The 26,063-nt window shown below is 41.5% G+C and overlaps 1 protein-coding gene across 1 annotated transcript in view; it reads right to left on the bottom strand.

Moving 5' to 3' along the window:
- The window catches only part of VAT1L (vesicle amine transport 1 like), an 80,084-nt gene extending 72,549 nt beyond the window's left edge, over positions 1 to 7,535 (bottom strand). The window contains exon 1 of the mRNA XM_030582002.1: positions 7,144 to 7,535. Within this exon, the coding sequence (XP_030437862.1) occupies positions 7,144 to 7,373 (230 nt within the window). The 5' untranslated portion in view covers positions 7,374 to 7,535. The remainder of the gene's footprint in view (positions 1 to 7,143) is intronic.
- Between the last annotated feature and the right edge of the window lie 18,528 nt (positions 7,536 to 26,063).

The raw sequence follows: 26,063 nt of genomic DNA, 5'->3' as shown, positions 1-26,063 counted from the left end.
TATTATCACACCTTAATTCACCAACACCTACTCATTCTGATGGAATTACTTGGCAGACAAATTTTTTGAATAGGAATGTTTTCAGTTATGAATCTGACTACATAACTCTAGCAAACCAATTCCTTGCCTTTTGTCTTTATCTCCAGGAAAAAGCAGCAGCATTAATACAAAATTAAAACAAATTTGTTATTAGAACAGGATTGGGAAGGAACATGAAGGTGGAGAATTAAAAAAAAATTAGGGCGGTCAATTAATCAGTTAACTCAAGTGATTAACGCAAAACAAATTAACTAGATTAAAATGTTTGTGATTTATTGTTTAATAATACATTAAAACTGCAATTATAGAATACTAACTGAAATTTATTATCAGTATTTTGGAATGCTTTTCTACATCTTCAAAAATATTTATTTTAGTTACCATACAACGTGTACAGTGCTCTCTTTATGTTACTATTATTATAAATATTTACACTGTAAAGAAACAAAATAGTATTTTTCAATTCACTTCATAGAAGTACTGTAGGGCAATTTCTTTATCATGAAAGTGCACCTTACAAATGCAGAATTTGTATTTTTTTAAATAACTGCACTCAAAAAAAACCAACCCCACAATGTAAAGCTTTAGACTCTATGAGTCCACTTACTCCTACTTCTTGTTCAGCTAATTGCTGAGATAAACAAGTTTGTTTACATTTAGGGGAGATAATGCTGCCCTTTTCTTACTTACAATGTCCCCTGAAAGTGAGAACAGGCATTTGCATAGCACTGTTGTAGCTGGCATTGCAAGCAATTTATGTGCCAGATGTGCTAAACATTCGTATGCCCCTTCATGCTTCAACTTGTAGGTCTTTTTAAAAATCTTTTCTACAGTGTAAATATTTATAATAAAAAAAATAGAAAGTGAGCACTATACACTTTGTATTTTGTGTTGTAACTGAAATCAATATATTTGAAAATGTAGAACATCCCAAAATTTTTAAATTGGTATTCTATTATTGTTTAACAGAGTGATTAATTACATCTATTTTTAATCTCACTATTATTTGCGATTATTTTTAATTGTTTGACAGCCCTAAAATAATTGATATTGAGGTATATAATGAAAAATTTTGAATTTAATTAATTATAATTTAATTCATAGCTGAGAAATCAAGTTTGATTTTGGCATGATAAATACTTTAGTCACACACTATCTAATTTCATCACATTTTATTGTCCTGTATACAACTTGTTCACATATATTTTTTGAATGTACCTGGTACAGTGTCAGGAGAAGTACTTTGGCTGCATGCCATTTATCAAAAAGGGCATGTATAATATATGTCCAAATACTGGCATCTGGGCAAAGTTCCATTTCTCTGATTTATTCCTGGCCTGATTTGAAATTCCATTTTCTATTTCCATTTCATAAGGCCATGTGTACAATTCTGGTCAACATCAATGAGGTAACTCAGAGCAGAACAGGGCTTGATGATGAGACCAGCAAACTCATTTTTAATCTTTAAATAAGCTTAAGAGAAATTTGAACGCAAGAATCCAGAGGTAAATTGCTACTCTATTAATTATCGGTGCAACATTAGGCCTCATGGAATCCCTCGTCAAAATTCCTTGCGTCTGCTCTAATTTGAAAGGGACAGGTTGGCTTCATTGTATGGCACAAGAGAATAGCCTCCTCAGTCTTTTCTCTACAGACTTCTGATATTTGAAAGCTGTGGCCTCCATTTTATTCGATGTGGATGCTTTTGCTGTAATTTGGACAGTGGCTAAAGGACATACTAAGAATAATCACACAAATATATAATCACTTTCCCTCTATGAACAATCGAATACTAATACTGATCTATATTACCACTTGTATGACAATCCCTGCTTATGATATATGTAGGAAGGAGAGGTTGTCTTGCATAGGGATTCAGGGGAGGTGTTGCTTTAGAGCTACAAAGTTCAGATCCAAACTTCCTCAAAAGTTGGGGAATGCAGAAAACTGTTTTTTTAACATTTAGGAGCTGAGCATGGGGCAGAATCTCTTTGGTTAAAAATCTCAGTTAAAAGGAATATTAGCATAACTCTAGAGGATATTACAGGAGATTGAAGACACTTCAAGTCTGCAGGGACAATTCATTATGGGCAATTTCAACTTCCCTTGTGAACTACCTGAATGACGCACTGGGGACATGGTTTGAAGACGAACTTTTGATAAATACGTGATTGCTTAACAGAATAGCTAGCGTTGGGATCCTGATGGAAGGACAAGACTCCTGATTTTGGCTTAAGAAATATGCAGGAGTTAATGGAGGGTGGACTGCAGGGAACGCAGTGGGAAAGTGGGTAGAGTTCGGTTCTGTTCTAACTGTAGTTTTCATTTTAAGTCAAAGTTTGGATGCAACTGGAGTCTGAGGAAGAAGGCATAGAATGACAAGTAACTACTCCCCAGGAACAGAGTATTCAGGTAGGGGTTCTGCCAGGACTAGCCTGTGAAATAGCAGCGATATTAATAAGCATGTCAAATAAGCTGAACTTTATGGGCTAAATCACCCCCTCCTTGATTGTTCTGTCATTGGGCAGAGTTTGCCCAACACAGAGTCAGTGATGTATCTGAACTCCTAACCCAGTGCCAATGCAACTACTTTGAGGCTCCACCTTCATCTGCTACTCTGTGGGAGTGTGGCATTTCTCGGCTCCCTAAGATGGAGAGTTTTGTGGCTGTATTACTTTTCCCTGATAATCTCTGCAGGTCTGGGGGTGGTGATAAAATATGTTTTCTTTACTCTTTCCCATCCAGTGCAGGGCTGCCCACCCCAGGACTCTGACTCACCCAGTCCCTAGCCCCTATCTAAACACAATGCCAATGCTGCAGAGTGCCCTCTATGTCCCAGGCTGGGCTGGTACTATGTAATAGATCTGATTTTCTTGCTTACTCTGGTGTAACTCAGGAGTAACCCCTTTGAAGTCACTGGGTTTATATCAGTGCAATTAAGGAGACACTCAGGTCCTGTGGCCCAGATCCTCAAAGATATGTAGGTTCCTAACTTACACTGAAGTCAATTGACATTAGTAGCCTAAATATCTTTGAGGACCTGGACCAATATTCCTAAAAGTATTCCTCCTCCTTTTGCCTGAATTATCTAAAATAGTGGTGGGCAACCTGCGGCCCGTCAGGATAATCCGCTGGCAGGTTGCGAGACAGTATATACATTGAAAGTCTGCAGCTCCCAGTGGCCGCAGTTCACTGTTCCCAGCCAATGGGAGTTGTGGGAAGCAGCGTGGCTGCAGGGATGTGCTGGCTGCCACTTCCCACAGCTCCCATTGGCCAGGAATGGCGAACAACAGCCACTGGGAGCTGCAGGGGCCATGCCTGCGGACGGTCAATGTAAACACTGTTTCGTGGCCTGCCAAAGACTACCCTGATGGGCCACATGCGCAGGTTGCCCACCACCGATCTAAAATGACTCCTGAAAACCTGAAATCTCTTAACTTTTTTTAAGAGGAGAGCTCATACTTTCCTTTTATTTAGAGAAACACATGAAATATGAATAAGCCTATCTTTAAGAGTACATTTGACACTATGTGACACACTGTTACATATGGGATTTCTTTTACTTGCTTCTAATTTAGAGACAGCTCTGTTCTTTCACAAATGCCAAGAAGGCAAAGAGGGTCACCTCTGCCCCCCATCTATGTATTTGCATCATGAGGAGCAGCAGTAACAGCTACCATATCAAGACGAAAAACAAGTAAAGGGAGGCAATTATATGAGATCATTACCTGTCTTCCGCGCACTGCTGTATGTGGGGTAGGTTTGTTCTAGCTGTTTATCTGATCTTGAAAACAGTATGAACTCAGGCATTTTGTTAGACACAGACAAAATAAACAAGTAAACAGAGCAGTGCCAAGGTGCTCCATCATTACCAATCAAGAAATAATTATAGGGAATATGCAAAAGCTGTGATTCAACTTGGGTACTGACTATTGCTCCATCTCTTAGTCACTGAATGAGGCTAACGTATGACTCATCACAAAAGAAAAACTTTCAGGCAAATCATTGATATTTCAGGACTTCAAAGAAAAGTCATTCATCTGGCTTAGCATTAATAGCAATACTACAATGGGTCCCAAGTTTCTCCTATTTATAGTACTCTGAAACAGGAAGGTAACATTTAACTGTCTTGATTCCTGCAATGAGTATGTACAGACTGTAGAGGTACTTGTGCCTCTTATTAAGTTTTCTAACTAATATTTAGCAAAAGCTGTATGGTTGGTAGATTCTTCCCCCACTCCCCCAAATCCCATCTTTAAAATCCCATTTGCTTGAGGCAGCTATCTTTACATTGACATAATTAAATGTATTACTCTGAGTAGGCAATGCTAGAGAAGCTCATCCTAGATGCATTCTGCATCTTAAAGAGCATGTTCCACTGGCCACAACAGGCATTTTCATCATTTCCTCAACCAATCTCCCAACCAAACCCATGCAGCCAGCATCACTTCTACTCCCTGTTCTCTCTTTACCATCTGCAAACACAGGGCTCAGGGACCTAACCCTGCCCATTAGTTGCTCAATACAAGTTTTGGCCCCTTGATCTCACCCCTTCTGTCAATTGGCTATGGTAGGCTACATGGCCTTTCACTAAACCTCATGTTCCTCCACCTTGAACTGTGCTACAGCTTCAAAAAATATATAGCGTAATAAGTGATCCAAGCATAACTATAAAGTAGTAATTTACTTGAGTGGCTCCACTGATACAAAAGCAGTGGGTGTACACCTCCAACAGTTTATTAACAGTAACAAAATACTTGGAGTCTATTGAAAAGCTAAGTATTATTTTACAGCTAAGTATTCACTACACAGCTAACTACTGTTATTTGTAACACAGAGGTCTGCAGTCTTGATGAAAAGGAAATTCATGTGCATACATGGAAGTAAGTCCTGTCAATCACTTAGGCATTTTAAAAAGGAACACAGACATACACCACATTCAAAATTACAAATGTTAACTTTCAAATATTTAATGATTGAAAAAAACCCAGTGAAAAGACATTACAGCTCTGATCAATATTAACCAAACCCTGATTTTACAGACATAAACCACCAAGCAGGTTTCACTATATTCAATATAGTTAACATGGACTTGTTTTCATTTATTTCCCATAGTGCCCATAATCTGCAAGACACTTTATCAAAAAAAAAAAAGGCAAAATCCTGTCCTGCATCTATATTAATCATTCAGGTTGCTGGATAGCTGATCATAATTCATTGATGCAAGTAAGGAAGAAAATATACTCTCATCAGGAATAGAACAGCTGATTCACAAAAATATAATATGGAAAAGCCAGTGTCTAATGGACTGAGATCTACAGTTAATGTGTCTGTTCTGCAAACCCATCAGAACACAGCCGGTTCAGTGATACCCTTTGGATACACTGATAAAACAAAATCATTGCCATAAACCAGTGTCACTTTCAGTGTTGATTGTTTCTAAAATAAACAGTTCAGCCTTCACCTTCACATCTATTTTCCACAGATGCCAAAGCATTTACATATAGCAGCAGATTACCGCTGTGTGATCACAGTGCTCTACTCCTCGGATTGTGTGCACAGAGGACCTAACTCCCAATGACATCTGAGAAAAATTCTTTGGCCTTTGTTATGCAGGAAATCAGACTAGATGATCCTAATGGTCCCTTCTGGCCTGAAAAATCCATGACTTCAAAAGAAGTTCTGTGCACAGACAGATTCTAGGTTTGGGCCTCTATTAGTTATAAATATGAGACTTAAGAACAAAAACATCCAGTTTAGATTGCCTGAAAGACTGTTCTTAACAGGGAAGCTTGGACCAAACGTTTCTAGATCCTGACTGGTCACTATCCACCTACCAATTCCTCACAAGAACTTCGGGAGGGTGGGGTGGGGGGGGAGGTTGTGTTGATCTGCTGCCAGTGCTCAAAGAGAAGCTTGGTGTGTGTGGGGGAAGCAATGGCAGTGTCTAGTGAGGAAAAATAATGGCAAGTATCAAAAGGAAAGGTCATGCTACTGAGCAGTATAGAAACCAATCAGAGGTACACCAACATTTCTCAGATAAAAATCAAACCCCAATGTAGCTGACCAAATATCCCCAATTCTTCCAATCAGCTCCGAAAACCTCAGACATTAAAAGCAATATTATTCTCTTTTTTTGGCATTAAAAGTGAAATAACAACCACTTGCAGCACAAACACCCATGACTTTGCCTTTATCCTTGGCTTTGTCTAGTGAAAATATATTTTGGTACAAACTGTTCTCAGTATAGATTTGCTCTCTGGAGCTATCAGATGAAAATAAAATGTAAGCTACTGAAGTTAGAGAGAGATATAGGAAAGATGACCTGCAGTGGGAGAGAGAAACTGCCAAAGCAGCTCAGAAGTGGGGCTGAGAGAAAATGGTGAATGAGGGGAGTTAATGAAATAATTAACTGCCTTTTGACTTCAGATGGGGAAGAGAAACCAAATAAAATGCCCCCAGCGAGCTTCAATTTGCAATTTCTGACAAAGGGAAACTTAGGACAGCCTGCAAAATAGTAACACCTGAAGCTAAAGTTTACAGATACAGGGTCAGCACAAAAATCTGCTACACTAAACACTGCAAAGTCACAGGCCTGGGGGAGGGGTAATCAGTTTAATAGCAAGCAGGGAGGTGGATTCCCATTTGCTGCCTGCCTTTTCTAACAGGAACTCAAAGGGGCAGAGAAACTGGTGCTTCACAATGCAGAAATCAGTCCCCAGAAACATACACAGACATGCATGTCAAGTTACAGGATGCTCTACGGCTAGAGGATCCGAGACTGTCAGCGCGAAGGGGAGGGAGCGGGATTTAGACTCAAAGTGGCTGTAAAGAACATATGGAAAATGCCCCTTGAACCCTGTTCCTGGGCAAGAGGGCGGGGCGGTTATTTACTTCTCTTTAACCCCCATCCTTTCCCCATGCAATACAGGGGCAGATCCTTCCCCCTCTCCTGCCTTCCTGAAACTGACACGGTCCCACGCCCGCCCCAGACACAAACGCAACGATCACGGCCACAAGATGCTGCCGGGGGGAGGTGGGGGCCGCTGCTGCTTAGGGGGGGCGGGGAGGGGTGGGGAGAGGCAGAGAGAGGCGATACTGGACCAGGCTTTGACTCGGATTTTGAGCTCCCCTTCCTGAGGCTCCGGCATGACTTTCTTGGCCACCCTGAGCTTGTTGAGCCCCCCGAAGCCAGACAGCAGCACGGCTCGCATCTCCTTGGTGTCCCCTGCCCGCAGGCTGCAGCCGCCGCTGCCCTCGGCAGCTTCCTTGCCTCCCTCCTTCTCGATCATCTGCTCCGTCTCGTCCGCTTTCTCCGCGCCCTCCTTGGCCATGGCGCTGGGCTGGCGGGCTGCAAAGCTGCGGCGGCGGAGGGGGCTGCGCTCAGCCTGGGGCGCCTGTTGAATGTGGGTGATGCTGGGATGTGCAATGGCTGCAGCTGGTTGAATGGGGCTCTGGTCCTTCCAGCCCTACCGCAATGCACAGAGTAGCTGCGCAGCACGAATCACCAGCCCCGCAGGTAGCCCCCCGCCCCCCGAGAGCCTATCCCAGTTAATCTATGACGACGAGTTGGTCTGGTGCCAGGTACCCGCGTTTCTAGACAGCTCCCGGGCTGCACAGTTTGACATGGGCAGAAGGGGTTGGTGAGGAAGCCCTGGGCAGAGGAGGGGGCGATTATTGTCTGGAGATTCTCTACCCATTAGTAGGTGACCTCAGCCCAGGTCTTATTGCGCATTTCTCAGCCAGCCTGACAGTGGGTTATATAGGGCTGGATGTGGGTAGATATGAGTCAGCTATCCCTCCCGAGCTGCCCAGAGAGCGCTGAGAGAGGGGCAGGGGCCTGTATTCCCATAGGATTCCCCCCCTCAGACCATACTGCAATGAGAGCTGGGGGGAGAAAGGGGAGAGATTATCCTAACCCTTGTTGTCACTCCGTGCTCCCTTTCCTTGGGAAAGAGGTTTGCCTGCCTAAATAGAGGTCAAATACAGACCTAGATAAACTCAGCCAAGCTATCCAAGGACAGCCCTTTGCAGTGAATACTGCCCATCAGTTAGCACCTTATGCTTTTGTGACATTTCACTTCTTGCTGCTCTTCATTCTGGTGCGGAATCTCCAAGCTGTGTAAACCCCATTTCACCATAACACCCACCTGTGCAGATATATAAATAAAGAAACTCATCTAAGGAAAAAACCTCAGACAAAAGAAACCACTTTTAGTGGATTGGTGAGTTTTGCATGGTTTATATTAAAGCCCACCGGGCACTAGTGGAAAATTTTCAAAAATGCTTAAGTGACTTAGCAACCATTTTCAATAGCAACTTAGGCCCAGCTTCTCAAAGGGGTTTCCTCAATGGAAGTTGGGAGCCTAAATACTTTTGAGGATCTGCGCCTTAGGAGCCTAAGTCCCATTGACATTCAATGAGACTCAGGCTCTTACTGAATGTATCCAACATGACAAGTCCACTACTCACATACTTAGAGTTATGCACATGTTTAAGTGCTTTCAGAGCCTAAAGTAATACCTTATACAGGTAAGCATATGACCCACTGATCATTGTAGATTTCCCCAATATACTGTAAATAGAAAAACATCCAAAAGCTACCAATTTTGTTCAGTTAGCTTCAAAATGTTTCAATTCATGGAGGCAGTACAGTGGTCATATTGTGCTACGAAGTTTGTCAGGACTCTGGCTTATGCATTCAAGGTACATTCATATTCCTTAACTTATCAAATGCACATTTATGTTTCTCTGACTGTATATTTAGCACACAGTATTTAAAGGATGCAAAACAGCTTTAAAAGATGCTAATCATCACATTATAATTAGTAATGTGTTGGTATAAGATATTGGCACTCACGTACTACAGCAATGAGTGATAACATAAGACACTGATAGTCCTACTCCAGAGTTATTCTTTTCAGGAAATGAAAAGAGCATTGGTAGTTAGGCTGTGTTTAGAAAAGTTCTGAAAGCAGGACCAAACTCCCTTTTTTTTTCACACTACAATAGCTGGATTTTAGTCTTCAAATCCACCATAATAACTCTTCAGAGGATACTTTTCAAATAAAATATTTACTAATGTTTGCTGAGGACCTATTTAAAAATGCTCCCTTTAGAAATTCTGATCTCAAAGTATGTTAGAAGTGGTGAATTAAAGTAGCTGTAATTGCAATTGATTATGAATTATCAATTGTAATTGATGCAAATACAAATATTAACTAATGAATATACATGATAGAAGCACATGACAATGGTCCAGATCTTCAGAGGTATTTAGGCATCTAACCCCCTTTGACTTCAAAAGGAATTAGATGCCTAAATACCTTGGAGGCTCTGAGTCAATATATGATTATCAGGTCACTATGAGGCTTCACTTACATGCCTGGAATATCATTGTATTGCATGTACAGCTTGCTTCTTTTTATCCATCATGCATTTCACTTAAGGGGTATTTTGTACAGACATTTTAAATGTAGCCATATTTTTACAAGTCAATTTAACGATATTCAGGCAGGTGTATCTTCAGCTATGTGCCCAAGAGACCAGGAAAGGGAACATTACCAAAGGATGACAAAGTGACATGCCACAGGGGAGGAAATCTGCTCATCCTGAATATCAGCACTGGGAGGCACGTAACCATTTTAGAGGTCAGGAAGCTCCCCTCTCTCCATTCTGCTCCCTTGGTTATAATTTGAATACTTCCTTTTCTATGCTAGCTATACTTGGCTGGCTAGATGTTGCAAAATAGAATACCAAGTTCTGTCACTTTAGATCTCTCCATTTTAATGAATGATCAGGCAACTAACAGCTAAATAAAGAATATCATACATTATAGTCCAACTGATTCACCCAGCTGACATTTTAATACAATTCTAACTCAAATGGTAAAGTGTAAGATGATTGGTGAAAATAGAGCAGATGGTGTATGTCAGCTCAGTGAAATCCAGCATAATGGAGAGACTTTGGGGGCAGCTCCAGCTTCTTTGCATCACTCTGGTGGTCTAAAGCAGCCACACAGCAAATAGATCTGGCCCTCTGGGGCTTGCCCTTACCTGGAGGAATCCTCTGGTTGTGTAGGGCTGCAAAGCAACATTAGTTTATGCTGGGGACCACCTTGGTCCCTGGTTTGCCTGAATAATGAGAGAACATGAAGCTTCCTTTTTTGTGCTGTATCAAGAGTGGCTTGTGCAGACTGGTGGATCTAGCCCAGGGGTTCTCAGACTGTGGGTTGGGACCCCAAACTGTGCATCACGGCCCCATTTTAATGGAATTGCCACGTGTGGCGTTGGCCCTGGGCCCCAGCAAATCTGAAGCCCAAGCCCCCGCTCCCCCGCCCAGGGCAGAAGAACCTTGGGCTTTATCTTTGCCCCCCTGCCAGGGGAATAGGGCTTGGCCGGCAGGGCTTGGGTGGGCTCGGTCTTCAGTCCCCCCTCCTGGAGTTGTATAGTAATTTTTGTTGTCAGAAAGGGGTCATGATGCAATGAAGTTTGAGAACCACTGGTCTAGCTCTATATTGTTTGCACCTCAAAACAGATTAAGGGATATCTTACCGCGTGGCCATTTTACAGATCCTAATGTCTGGCTTATGGTAGAACAAATGTTTTCCCCGCATCAGTTACCTAAACCTATGTGTTCTAAGATTTAACATAATGTAAAACTAAATCGATATTCTTGAATTATATGAAATGCTCTATTCTCTGTTACACGTTGATTCATAACCACTTTTGTAACAATATTAGATTGCGTCATACATGATTGAGGTTTACACTAGGAAGTGATACAAGTGTTTATTCTGACAAATTTATTATATGTCTTATGTTAACTGGCCTGTACTGCTCTGAGTCAGTTTACACTGGTTTCATACCGGTCCTGTGGAGTGCCTATGCAAATCATCAAGAGCCTGATCCAAAGCCCATTAAAGTCAAAGGATAAATTTCCATTGACTTCAGTGGGCTTTGGATCAAGCCCTAAAGACCCAGATATGTGAAGGTTTGGAACTGTACAAGCATAGAAATTAGAAGGTGCTCAGAATTCTGCCCATAAATTAGCATTTATACAGATATGAAAATTAAGATGCCTTCAAGCATCTGATGGGCACAGGCACTTTGATAACATATTGGTGGGCACGATATAAGAACCTGAACAGAACAGGCTGAATCTTTGATCACCACCTTAACCTACAAGTCAAGTCAATGATATATTTTCCATTGTCATTCCTTGTAACAATGGTGCTTAAAAAGGGTACTTTCAGGAAAGTACTAAAAATGTAATATATTATCTGTGGATAAATCCTGACAGTTGGTAGTCATCTATCTCTATGCTGTATTTATTTAAGGCCATTTTCTGCTACTGTAATTCATAGTGTGTATACTCTACAAGCAGTCCCATTTAAATCCATTTGATCATTCAAGAGGCAGGGGGCTATTCATCATAAATGTTATCCTGGGGCTTGGGTGAGACCTCACTGCAGTTGGTAGGGATTTAATTCAGTATAACTGTAAGAAGCAGCTAAGTTTCTTTCAGAGTAAGATAGCTGAAACAATAGGAGTCACCACCCAAAACACATGCAAGACCATACACAAGGCCAGTCAGAATCTGAGCTAGTTGGGTGGAGGAGTTTCATTGGGGGCTGAATGAAAATGTAGAGGGTTGGGTATTTTTTTAGTGGAGGGGAGTGTGCGCGATTGGGTGCAGCCAAGCAGCCAGAGAAGGTAGGAGAAAGGCAAAGGCAGCCAGAGAAGCTCTTGTAGTGTGACACAGAGAGAGCTTTTGCGTAGATGCTGTCTGGAAAAAGAGGCTTGGAACTGTGAGCAAAGAAACTATTTCCTACTGTTTGATTCCCACTGTGTTCACAGAAATAGGACTTTGTGTACATTTTTTTGTAAATAAACAGGACTGCACCAAAGAAATACCTACCTCCCATCATCAATTTCTCCTCATGATTGGTCAACTGCTCAGGTCAAGAGGTATAACATAAGGATGGCACAATCTGGCCTTAATCCTTGATATAATGGGTAGAATGAGATCTCTTTAGTTCATGCCAATAGTGTTTTCTTTGTTGCATTAATGAGTTAAATCTCATTTGCAGTCAAAGCACAGAGGATTTTTTTATTTTAAGGAATTGTACGTTGCAAACTTTGGTAAATAATAGAGCAGTCTTCAGCAGACATAAATTCCATGTATGTTTAGGGGGCTGCTTTATTGTCTAAACCTAAGCAATTTTTAATGTGAATGTTCTACCAAAATATAACATTTTCTTTTACAATCTAGTTTTAAATAAACTGTCCACAGCTTGGAGACAAAATAAAAATAACAAACTACACAATTCTCTTAGCTTTTCTATTTTATTTCTAAATGTGCCAACTTTTCATTCTACATCTTTTGTCCTATAAAATGTCCATTGTGCCTGATGAAAAATGCATTTTATTAATGATGCAGTATGTGTCCGTGTAACACTTATTTTTGTCAATTATTATAACCCATTGTTCATAATTGCATCTCTTATCAGTGAAGAGATGGTCTCAGCAATTATTTCCCATCAATATAACCCATCAAAACAAAGGGAAGGCAAGAGAATCTTTAACAGTAAAGTATATCAGGTTTTGATATTGAGATCGTACATTTCATAATACTGAATTACACTCAGAATTTTTTTTATCTTAGCTGGGGGATTTTTCTTATCAGCGTAAATGTGTATGAATTCTTGTATGAATCAGAGGTGCAATTAATCAATTCTCTGTTTGTAGTCACGGCAGAGATCTGTATTTTCCCCTTTATTGTAAAAAAGCAGTTTAAAGCACCCTGGAGTCATTTGGAATAATGAAAATGGATTGTATTTTAAATTAAGAAGGAAAAGAAACTAAAGCATTCTTGCTGTGGATTTGGCAAGTCTAAGAGATGTCAGAATGACTCATCTGGTTGACTGTCTGGTTATTGTATTTTCTCAATGGTCTTGTCCAGACAACACAGTGATATGTACAATTGAAATTAGATAGATCACTTTTAAAAAAACACTCATTTTTAAATATTTTGTAAGGATGCTTTTGTTTAAGGAGGTAAATTATTCCCTCTTGCATATTTGTCTTTTCTGTTGCTTTTTATTCTTTACAATAGATCTGCAATGGATATGGCTACTTTTATTTATCAAAATATGACAGAACCAGATATCATGGTGATGGAACTCATAAGTACACGCATAGATAGAGCTAACCCCTTTTTACCTGTCAACCTCCACTATCCAAAAGCGGAATATGCCTGTCTTTTATCCTTTGCACTGAAATATACCATGAATCGAAACCTCATGCAGTTAAAAATAGGCCACATCCTCCATTCTATTTGGCTAAATGGAATTATACTGGACAATTTTTAAAAAACAGAGCCCCTTCTCATATCAAAACATCTTTACTTACGTACTGTTGCCTGATACTTGTACTTCTCTGATAACTCTGTTATGCAGAGGAAACATACATGCACACTTTACAAATATATGTTCACTAGCTGGATTAACCTCTGAGTGTGTTTATAAGGGTGCATCTACACTGCATGCTTCTTTCTGCAGCGTGCAGCATACATACCCATGTAGCCCCCCTAAAATGGGTATAAATAGTGGCGTAGTTTGTAAGGCCGGCCTTAGGGAAGTAAAGACACACCTGAAGGGCTCTCTACTCACCGGAGCCATGCCTTCCTGTCTACGCCGCTGTTTTTAGCAGTGTAGTGTTCCACTGCTGGAACCTTTCCGTATCGCAGTGAAAGACTCCAGCATGGGGAATGGCTCTGCCAGTTCCCCACTAGTGGAGCCCTTCACTGTCACAGGAAAACACTTGGGTACATCCTTGCTGCTGGAGCCCCTGGGAAGTAGCGCAGGCATGGGCCAAGGAACGTACTGGCCGCCACTTCCAGTAGTTCCCATTGGCCTGGAGCAGTGAACCACGGCTACTGGGAGCTGCGATTGGCCAAACCTGCGGACGCGGCAGGTAAATAAATGGGCCCGACCTACCAGGTGCTTTCTCTGCAGAAGCGGCGCAACAAATTTGGGAACCACTGGTGTAGCCTAAAGGACAGGAGCAACAATTATAAGCAGATTCAGTCGTGGTGATGAGGACAATGGGGAAATTGGCTAAATTAGCAATACTATGTCTTTTCAGGCCCAGCATGGTGAAATTTTGTTGAAACCCTTGAGCATCCTGGCTTTGCGATAGTCACTGCATTGTCTGGGCCTAATCCCTTCATCTCTTTGTGCCTCTTTTTCCGCCTCTGTACAATGGGGATAAATGATGCCACACAGGTATGATATGAAAATTAGTGTTTATACTGTTGTCATAAACAGATAGTTAAAGGTTAATGCCTCTTTTACCTGTAAAGGGTTAAGAAGCTCAGTAAACCTGGCTGACACCTGACCAGAGGACCAATAAGAGGACAAGATACTTTCAAATCTTGGTGGAGGAAAGTCTTTTGTTTGTGCTCTTTGTTCTTGGGTGTTGTTCGCTCTTGGGACTAAGAGGGACCAGACGTCAATCCAGGCTCTCCAAATCTTTCTGAATCAGTCTCTCATGTTTCAAACTTGTAAGTAATAACCAGTTAAGATGTGTTAGTCTTATTTGTGTTTTCTCAACTTGTAAATGTTCCTTTTTGCTGAGAGGATTTTACCTCTGTTTGCTGTAACTTTGAAGCTAAGGCTAGAGGGGGTTCCTCTGGGCTGTATGAATCTGATTACCCTGTAAAGTATTTTCCATCCTGATTTTACAGAGATGATTTTTACTTTTCTTTCTTTAATTAAAAGCTTTCTTTTTAAGAACCTGATTGATTTTTCCTTGTTTTAAGATCCAAGGGGACTGGATCTGGACTCACCAGGGATTGGTGGGAGGGGAAGGAAGGGGGATGGTTAATTTCTCCCTGTTTTAAGATCCAAGGGGTTTGGATCTGTGTTCACCAGGGACTTGGTGAAAAAGCCTCTCAAGGCAACCCAGGGAGCGGAAAGTTTTGGGGGAACAGAAAGTGCCTCAGACACTAAAATTCTGAATGGTGGCAGTGTACCAGATCTAAGCTAGTAATTAAGTTTAGAAGTGTCCATGCAGGTCCCCACATTTGTACCCTAAAGTTCAGAGTGAGGAAGGAACCTTAACAACTGTACTATGAACACGTACATGGTGCTATCTAGGTGCTATGTTTTAACTACTTCTTTGTATTCCAAAGATTGTTGGAGGTCTTTCATATCTTGTTCTTTTAGGTACTCTGTAGTCGAAGAAAAAGACAGCAGTGAAAATTAAGTCTCCTGCAGAAAAACAGTGTGACCTTTGATGCCTGGAATGTATACCAATTTTTGTCTGTATCCACTTAGCATGAAAAAAAAAAGGATTAAATGAATAATCCCACTTGACATTTTAGATCAACTCAGTCTCAAAAATTATGAAGCCAGAGCATCTTGCTATAGAAAGGCTTGTGGAAAAATAAGCTTTATTAGTAAAGTACAGACACATTAAATCCTCACAAGTATAAGAATTCAATAGCTAACGAGAGTAAGTTTGTTCAGGATATCCAGTCATTAGATGGATACACTCTACTGAATAATATCACCAGCATTGGCTTGTATTAGGTTTATAAGCCAGCAATCACATTCAGTGCTGTATATTTATTAATGCTGGAGCTGGCCCTGCCCAAGACTGGTGGATAACACTGAAGTTAAACTTCCCCACCAGTCACAAACTATGCTTCTGATCACCACCATGCTGGTTATCAAGAAGCAAAAAAAGAAATTACACAGCCCCCTTATTGCATTCCAGTTCTCTGGTTCCCAATTAGCATCTAGGTCAAGTACAGTGAGAAGCTATTTTAAAACTCTGCTCACTATACAAAATGTTCTTCTGATTCCAAAGGGCCAGACACATTGCCAGTTAATAGTAGGTTGGATCTTACCCAAAATGCCATGCTGCCAGCCCATCCTTTGGTGCCTAAAATTAAAGGTTTATTATAAAGAAAGAACAAGAAGAGAGTTGCTAAATGGTAAAGCAGTAACATACATACAAAGACTTCAAAGTCCATATATCAGGATCTTAGCAATATTGGTTAGTTTGCTAGCTTGAAAATCCTTCTGGAGCTTAGATGGATCATTCAGTTCTTTGTTCAGAGCTTCAGTTTGTAGAGAAGTTGGTCCAGAGGTAAGAAGCAGGATTGAAGACAAGAAGCAGGATTGAAGACAAGATGGAGATGATGCATCTGCCCTTTATAGTCCTTTTGCCACGTATCTGATACTTCCTTTGTTTCAGATAAAAGCTTCCCAGCACATAGCATTGAAAAGTCTTAGAGTTATCTCCATAGGCAGGCCTCTGCATGCCTTGCTGAGTCATAAGGTATAGTCCTTGGCTCCTTTCAATGGGTTCACTGTACAACTGATGTCCCTGGATGGGCCATCAAGCAGGCCAAGTGCTGATGCCAATCTGTCTGGAGGTGTCACCCAGAAACACAGCACAAGTTTGGATATACAGATATAACCTACATATCTATAACACGATATACAAAGGTGATACAAACAAAAAAACAAGATGATCATACTTTGCAAATCATAACATTTTCACGGACACCTTACATGGCATATCTGGTAAGATTCCTTGCAATTTTACAATAATGGTATCAATGATATCATAAAGTGTCTCATATATTCCATACAGAGCCATGGGTATTTGTGTTGCCTTTACAGCCCTTACACCCCACCGGTGAACGGAAGTCAGGATAGCAGGGGGACAATCTTTCCTGCAATCTTTAAATAATGTGTTTGCCTGAGCTCTACTGTAGGTTGCTGCTTCACAACTCAGACATGTATCATTGGTTTTGCTACAGTAGCGGATGCCGGTGGATGCCGGTGCACTCTTCTTTACATCTCGATAGGAGATAAGAAGGATTTTTGTTTTCGGGGTTGGATTGCTCTGAGAACTTGCTATGGAGTTTTTTTAAACCTTTCTGCTGCTGGGTTAGCTCTTGCCAGGCTAGTAAAACCAAAAGCTGTCAGAGTTTGATGACAAACAAGTTGGTAGGTTCAGTTTATGACAGAGTGGACAGGTGCATACATCACTTCTAAAACTGGCCTCCTTTTTAGTGGTTTCAGCAGATGGGTAAGTTAATTGACGTGAACTAGAACTGAATGATTATGAACTATTCTATACACAAAGGTGACCCCTTCAGGCTATGGTTAACACATTGGCAAGGAATCACGTGGAAGCTTGTATTATTACTATATGCCCTCTTCCTGTTTATGATACTTCTGTGGATTGCCAGTACACATTTTGGATGTTTATGTCTTTTATACATTGCATCTCTAGCTATATTTCACCATACAGAAAGGTAATTGAAAACTGACTTTGTCAGAAATGGAGCTAGTTTGCTGACAGCAATGCATGCTGCACGCTGAAAGAAGACTGAGTGTCACCTTTTCTGCCTCGCTGTCTTTAGGGCTTAGGTGTGTTGAAGAGATGATGGATTTAGTTACTAAGGCATGTTGACATCTGTACTAGCCAAGTAAATGTCAGACAATCACTGAGATGGCATTAGAGTCTAATGTTCACAGCATACACAGAGAAGTCAGATAAAAACAAAGTACTCATGTTAGAAGGTTGCAATGTAACAGTACCTTATTTCTTAGAATTCAGAAGAATATCACACAAGAACCCAATCACAGAGAGAGACAAGGCAAGCTGCTCCCTGAGGCAGAGATGGACAATTCACCCCACCATTTTCTAGGCTCCCTACTATGCTCAGAAGGAAAGGAAGAAAATGCATATTCTTTCTCCAAAGAGGGATCTACCATCTGGTGTCCTAGGTCAATCTTGAATCTCACATACAACCTGAGCCAAAGAGCTCACTGGTGTCATAATGGTATTAGTGAGAGATACTGAAGTAAAAGGTCATCTAATGGCAGAAGAGGAAAGCAAAGGTGTGTGCCACTGCAAGATCATTCAGTACTGAGGACATCCTCATTGCTGAGAAAGTCACTGCCAAAAGCTTCTGCACCATAGGGGCTGGAGCCATCAGCACTGGAGTTGTCAGCACTGAGTGTGTTTATATCAGTACTAAGATGTCTGTACTAGGGGCAATGTGGACTATGGCTTCAGGCAGTACCTTGGGTACCCAGTTACTAGTCTATGCTGAGGTGTCAGAAGGACTCTATTTGGACAATGAACCTTTTGCCTGAAGATCATGAGGGGAAACAGCAGCCTGATGAGGTCTTTGTCTAACTTGATTAGGCATCTGAGAGGGTAAACTAGCCCAGTCAAAGGTGCCTTTTTTTGCCTTGGAGTTGAGCCGCAGGTGAGGTGGCATCAGGTTCTGAGGCTTTCTTTGAGACAAAGTTTGATGGGCCTCTCTCACTTTCTGCGTCCTCTTGGAGAAGGAGCAACAGATTGAGCACTGATGAGGGATGTGCCCCTCTCCAAGGCAAAAAAGGCACCTTGACTGCCCATCATTAAGCAGGATAGCCATGTCACAAGCGCAGCAAGTTGTGAACTCAGGGGACTTTGTTTCAGCTAGTATCTAGATCCCAATACTTGGAGATCGGATAGAAAAAGGTGATTTTTGTTTTTGTTTGTTTGTAAATGCCAATGAATGTATAATAATATAATATTATTAACTACCATAAGAAAAAATGCATAGTGCACAGTGAAGTGACACTGCAGGAGTTCCATCTCACTGCCATGGGCAGTAAGGATGAACTGACTGGTGCATGGGCTTGCCCTACCCTTTATGTCCTTGGGTGCATCCGTGGACCTTAGAGGCATGAGGGCATGTAGGTGCAGCACAGCTCCAACAGACACTGCTGGTCAAAAGAATCCAATCTCATACGTATGGGGGACATATGCACCAAAGTGGAATCTAGTAGACAAGCACTCAGAGAACAATCACTAGTGACTTTTGAAAAGGTAGGTCTTTATAGCCAAATGAGAAGCTCTTGTACGGCATACAGAGACCTAAATAGCAGGATGAAAGTTCAGATCGCCAAGGTAATGCAGCTGAGAACAATCAGAGAAACTGAACAATGCTTTCTTGAGTGCTGCCCCAGGTGCAGACTGTATCAAAGAAAGTTTAGTAACTACAGCCAGTCTCTGCAGGAGACTTCAAAAGCTATATATTAATAACTGAACAGAGCAGCTGTTACCAGGACTCCTGAATGGTCAGGCAATGGATGCATTATGTGATGAGAACAGACCGTGAAAAAATGAGTCAACTGTCAAAATCTGCAAGGCAATGTCAACGCTACAGCTAGGAGGTGTGATTTGCAGTCCGGGCAGACGGACTTGTGATGGCTCAGCTTGAGTTAGTGTGCTAAAATAGCAATGTGAATGTTACAGTGCAGGCAGTGACTCAGGCTAGCCACCCAAGCTTGGATGCAGAAGGTTGGGTGGGCTTGGACTTGGGTGGCTAACCTGAGCTGCTGCCAGTGCCATAACATCAACACTGCTGTTTTTAGTGCTCCAGCTCAGGTTGAGCTAGTGCAGGGGTAGGCAACCTATGGCACGGGTGCCGAAGGTGGCACATGAGCTGATTTTCAGTGGCACTCACACTGCCTGGGTCCTGGCCACCAGTCCGGGGGGCTCTGAATTTTAATTTAATTTAAAATGAAACTTCTTAAACATTTAAAAAACCTTATTTACTTCACATATAACAATAGTTTAGTTCTATATTATAGACTTATAGAAAGAGACCTTCTAAAAATGTTAAAATGTATTACCAGCACGCGAAACCTTAAATTAGAATGAATAAATGAAGACTCGGCCCACCACTTCTGAAAGGTTGCCGATCCCTGAGCTAGTGCAAGTCTATCTACTTGTGCTCAGAATTTCACTCCCGGCTGCAGTCAAGAAATACCCTAAGTAGCCTCAAAGAATTGAGCAAAAGTTCTGAAGGAAAGTCACATCAATCACAGCCCATATTGCTAGTGGATGACACTAGAAATGGAATAACAAAACTTAATGAGAAAGAGAGATGATTTCCAATAACAATAAGTAATAATAACTTTGTGCCTGCCACTTCTTCCCAGCCAAGGATCTCTTGATGCTTTACACAGAATAATTAAATAATCTTCACAACACAGTATTGCCACATCTATCTTATTTATGAGCAAGCTGAGGCACAGAGAGATTAAGGTCCACATTGAGTCCCCAGTTCCCAGTTTGAGTATCTCAGCTGGGGTTCTTTGTCAGAGGAATGGGGAGAAGAGGAATTCTCTCTCCAGGGCAGAGCAATTCTGTGAGGGGTACTGTCATAAACAGATAGTAGGAGTTAATAGGAGTTCTCTGGACTCCAGAGGACCAATCAGGGGACAGGATACTTTCAGATCTTGAGGGAGGGAAGTTTTTGTGTGTGCTGTTAGAATTTGGTTGTTGTTCACTCTGGGGGCTCAGAGGGACCAGGTGTGCAACCAGGTTTCTCTCCGATACAGGCTCTTATAAGTTCAGAATAGTGAGTACTAGGTAGACAAGGTGAGTTAGGTTATGTTTGTTTTCTTTATTTGCAAATGTGTATTTGGCTGGAAGGAGTTCAAATTTGTATTTTGCTGAAAGAATTTTAATTTGTACTTGTATACTTAGGCTGGGAGGGTATTCCCAGTGTCTATAGCTGAAATACCCTGTACCTATTCCATTTTTAATTTACAAAGATAATTTTTACTGTTTTTTCTTTCTTTAATTAAAAGCTTTTCTTGTTTAAGAACCTGATTGGTTTTTTTTTCTGGTGTGAGACCCCAGGGGATGGGGTCTGGATTCACCAGGGAATTGGTGGGGAGAAAGGAGGGAAGGGGGAGAGAGGTTATTTTCTCTCTGTGTTAGGATTACTTTCTCTCTCAGGGAGAGTCTGGGAGGGGGAGAGAGAAGGAGGGGGGGAAGGTGAATTTTCCTCTCTGTTTTTAAATTCATGGAGTTTGAATCACAGTGATCTTCCAGGGTAACCCAGGGAGGGGAAGTCTGGGAGAAGCAACGGTGAGGGAAAGGGTTTACTTTCCTTATGTTAAGATCCACAGGGACTGGGTCTTGGGGGTCCCCGGGCAAGGTTTTGGGGGGACCAGAGTGTACCAGGCACTGGAATTCCTGGCTGGTGGCAGCGCTACAAGTACTAAGCTGGTAATTGAGCTTAGGGGAATTCATGCTGGTACCCCATCTTTTGGACGCTAAGGTTCAGAGTGGGGGATTATACCATGACAGGTACTCTACTGAATGACTGCAGCTTCTGTAAGCCTAGCATGCACCCCTCCAGGGAGCAGATGGGAAAGAACTGTAGAATATGCATTATGGCAGACCCACTGTCCTCTGCACTTGCTCTCAAATACTGCCAGACAGAAAGTACCTGTGGAGCTGGACTTCAAGTGGCCGAGCTTGAAATGGAACCTGTGAATCCTGACTCCCAGTCTTTAGTCAACAAGGAGTGCTGTTTCCCTTCATAGCCTTAACAAAGCAGTGGCCTCATCACCAATTTTTCAAGCTTTCTAGCTATGGACTTGAAATGTAGATATTCACAATTGAGACTGAGCTTTACAAAGAATGCAAATGACAAGATATGGATACATGTTCACTTGTGCCAAGACAATGATATATAAGTTGCATTGTATTCAATGGGAAGTGTTATCGCTATAATTCCTAGTGCCCTTTAAAAAATGAAACAATATTCATTTAATGTGAACAATTATGAGATTTTATTCTTTGCATCATAAATTTAAAGGCATCTTTATCTTCTTCAGGCTACAGTACATATAACATTGAGCAGTCATTCATATTATATACTCAGATGTCTGTATAAGCACATCAATCTTTTAAGATTCATTACTAGCTTATCTTCTTGTTAAGAACATCTCTGCTCAAGTGTTTTGTATTTCATGGGCTACAAGATGAAATGCCAACTCTCCTGGATGAAATGGAAGAGCCAGACTAGCCTGGAGCCTGAGGTGAAATATAGTAGAAATTGGAACATGCCTAAAGATGAGAAATCAGCTTCTTTAAGAGTCAGAGCTTTTAGTCTTGATATTCACTGAACACAGACAGAGGTGAAATGTCCTATTTAACGTGACAAAGTAAAAAGTTCTGGCCTGTCAAACACTTGCATTGCAAACTTTATACCAACTTTATTTATTTAACAGCTCACATTCTCAAGGCATTTTGCCTTTGGTACTAGTCTATTATGCAGGAAGTGTACCACTGATCTTTATTTTTTCAAGCTTCTCTTTCTTAACACTGTAAATATCCTATAATTCCTGCTCCCATTGTGCTATGTAAACACAAGCTCCATTCATTTACTGGGAGCAGGATCAAGCCCCTGTTCTGATAATGTTTTAGGTGAATTCAGCCTGATCCCGCAAACCATTACTTTGAGTAGATTTGGGGAAAATTTATACCTTCAAGTCAGCCGCACTGCTGTGGGTACCTGCATGGCCCCACAGTATGCCAACATTTTTATGGATGACTTAGAACAGGGGTCGGCAACCTTTCAGAAGTGGTGTGCTGAGTCTTCATTTATTCACTCTAATTTAAGGTTTTGTGTGCCAGTCACACATTTTAACATTTTTGGAAGGTCTTTCTTTAAGTCTATAGTATATAACTAAACTAATGTTTTATATAAAGTAAATAAGGTTTTTAAAATGTTTAAGAAGCTTCATTTAAAATTAAATTAAAATGCAGAGCTCCCCGGACCGGTGGCCAGGACCCGCACAGTGTGAGGGCCCCTGAAAATCAGCTCACGTGCCGCTTTCGGCACGTGTGCCAGAGGTTGCCTATCCCTGACTTAGAACAACGCTTCCTCAGCTCTTGTCCCCTAGCGTCCCTACTCTACTTGCACTACATTGATGACATCATCATCATCTGGACCCATGGGAAGGAGGCCCTTGAATTCCACCAGGATTTCAACAATTTCCACCCCACCATCAACCTGAGCCTGGACTAGTCCATATAAGAGATCCACTTCCTGGACACTACAGTGCAAATAAGTGATGGTCACATAATCACCACCCTATACCGGAAACCTGCTGACCACTATATACCTACATGCCTCCAGCTTTCATCCAGACCACATCACATGATCCATTGTCTACAGCCAAGCTCTAAGATGCAACCACATTTGCTCCAATCCCTCAGACAAACGCCTACAGGATCTCTATCAAGCGTTCTTAAAACTACAATATCCCCCTGGTGAAGTGAAGAAATAGATTGACAGAGCCAGAAGAGTACCCAGAAGTCACCTACTACAGGACAGGCCCAACAAAGAAATTAACAGAATGCCACTAGCTGTCACATACAGCCCCCAAATAAAACCTCTCCAGCGCATCATCAAGGATCTACAACCTATCCATAAGGACGATCCCTCACTCTCACAGACCTTGGGAGACAGGCTAGTCCTCACTTACAGACAGCTCCCCAACCTGAAGCAAATACTCACCAGCAACTACACACTACACAACAAAAACCCTAACCCAGGAACCAATCCCAGCAACAAACCCTGTTGCCAACTCTGTCCACATATCTATTCAAGGGACATCATCATAGGACTTAACCACATCAGTCACACCATCGGGGCTTGTTCACCTGCACATCTACCAATGTGATATATGCCATCACGTGCCAGCAATGCCCCTCTGCCATGTACATTGGCCAAACCGGACAGTCTCTAGGCAGAAGAATAAATGGACACAAATCAAACATCAAGAACTGAAGTGCTCTCCTACTAGTTTTTGAATGTTACAATCTCCCTGGACACTCAATAACAGACTTAAAAGTGGCAATCCTTCATCAAAAAACTTCAAAAACAGACCTTAACAAGAAACTGCAGAACTGGAAGTAATTTGCAAACTGGATACCATCAAATTAGGCCTGAATAAAGAGTGGAAATGGATGGGTCACGACAAAAAATAGTTTTCCCTCTGCTGATACTCATATCTTCTTGTCAACTCTTGGAAATGGGCGATGTCCATCTTGACTGCATTGGCCTTATTAGCACCAAGAGTAATCAACTTTTGAGAATAGGTCACTTGCACCTTAATTGAATTGGCCTTGTTAGCGCTTACCTCCCCGCCACATGGTCAGGCAACTGCCATCTTTTCATATATATACTGCTTACTGTATTTTTCACTCCATACATCTGTTGAAGTGGGTTTTAGCCCACGAAAGCTTATGCCCAAATAAATGTGAGTCTCTAAGGTGCCACAAGGACTCCTCGTTGTTTTTGCTACAGACTAACACGGCTACCACTCTGAAACCTTGCACCCAAATATGTGCAGCATTGAGTTCTTAGTGATGTACCTTTAAAAATAGCATCTCGATCTCGTGCAACTGTACAGCATCTCTTTCAGACTTTGCTGACTTGCTAGAAAATATTAAGATTTGCTTGTATTCATCAGATGCCAATGGCAACCTATACACTGTAGCAGTTTAGTGAAGCAGTTGTCATGACAACTCAATTAACTAAACAAACATAGCTGTGTGCAGTAGCAGACCCAGTCCTGTGCATCATCTCCACCTTAGCCCAAGAGCTCTGAATAGCTGTGCACAGGAATCTGCACATTTTGCTTTGGGCAGCAGGGATACTGATGTACCATACAATGTTGCCCACTGTGAGCAAACTTGAGTCTATTTCCCCTGACATCATTAACGGGGCCCTAGCCAGAGTTCATCTTTGGAGGCATTGAAACCCAGTTCAGGTTATTTTCATCTTCCTGATTGCTTCCCCGACTGTCCTATTAACTTCAATGGGAGTTTTGCCTTAGCAAAGAGGAGTGGGCAAACTGTCAGCATCCTCTTCCTGCTGCTAGTGCAGAGTGAATGGACTATACTTTGCACTAGTGGGTAGTTAGTGGGAAATGCAAGCATGGCCTATTGCTTCACACCAAAGAAAGGAATATCAGCATTATTTTAACACCATTTGCATTACTACAGCTAAGATGGCATCTTCTTTTCCATTATAACCATTTTTAGTTCAAGGGATTCTAATATGCCTGTAAAAATTATCTGACATGTAGTACTAGGACTCATCCTAGGAAAATGTTTTCCTCCAATAGTTTTATGTGTATACAAATACAGGCCCTGCCCCTCTTTCCACTGAAGTCAACAGCCAAACTTCAGTGAGAGCAGGATCAGGATCAGATACACACAATGCCAAGATTTTTTTTAAAAACAAGAGTTTAGACTCTTAAACTCAACTTTGGCACCTAAATAAGTGGCCTGATTTTCAGAAAGTCCCAACAGTTCTTGTGGACTTTAAATAACTGCTCACCAGGATGAATAAGGCATTCACAATATGATTTTAAATAATGCTAATGTAGTGGTGCCTGATCATGAAGCCTGTAAGCAAGGTCAAAGGCCCTCAATCTTGTAATTGGATTCTGCAGATCCTGGAACTCACGCAAAATCCGGGAACCATCAGAAGGGATCCAGTTGCTTAACAGACTCAATGCCTTTTGGTTTGCAGGAGGATTTGACTCTTGACTCTTCTTTAATCATTGTCTGAATTTTTTTTAAACATACAAACTATGGATTTATAGGTCCCTGTCATGAGTGGCCTCTAAGTTTGCCCCTTTAAGGAAAGAAGGACATTGTGGTTAATACACTGAACTATGAGTCAAAAAATCTGGGTTTAATTTGTAGTTCTGCCAGAGGCTTCCTGCATTGCCTTGGGCAAGCCATTCAACCTCTCTCTCTCTCTCTCTCTCTCTCTCTCTCAATTTCCCATCTGAGAAATGAGACTAATACTTCACTTCTCCCACATTTTGTCTTCTTTTCCATTTAGACTGTAAGCTCTTTTCAGCCCAGATTTTCTCTATGTGTTTGTACACTGCCAAGTAGAATGGGATCCTATCTCAGCATGGGCCTCTGGGCGCTAGTTTAATAAATAATAGTAAATTACACTGGCAAATTAAGTATCTTCCATTGTTGTTAGAAGTGTTGGTGTAGCCGTGTTAGTCCCAGGATATCAGACACACAAGGTGGGTGCAAATTAATGCACTTACTAGTCTGCCCTCAGAAATCTAACACATGTGCACCCTTAGGGGTATGAGTGTTAAA

The sequence above is a fragment of the Gopherus evgoodei genome, chromosome 12 (assembly GCF_007399415.2).
Source record: "Gopherus evgoodei ecotype Sinaloan lineage chromosome 12, rGopEvg1_v1.p, whole genome shotgun sequence".
Classification (NCBI taxonomy): domain Eukaryota; kingdom Metazoa; phylum Chordata; order Testudines; family Testudinidae; genus Gopherus; species Gopherus evgoodei.
This window is presented reverse-complemented; position numbering and strand designations above follow the sequence as displayed.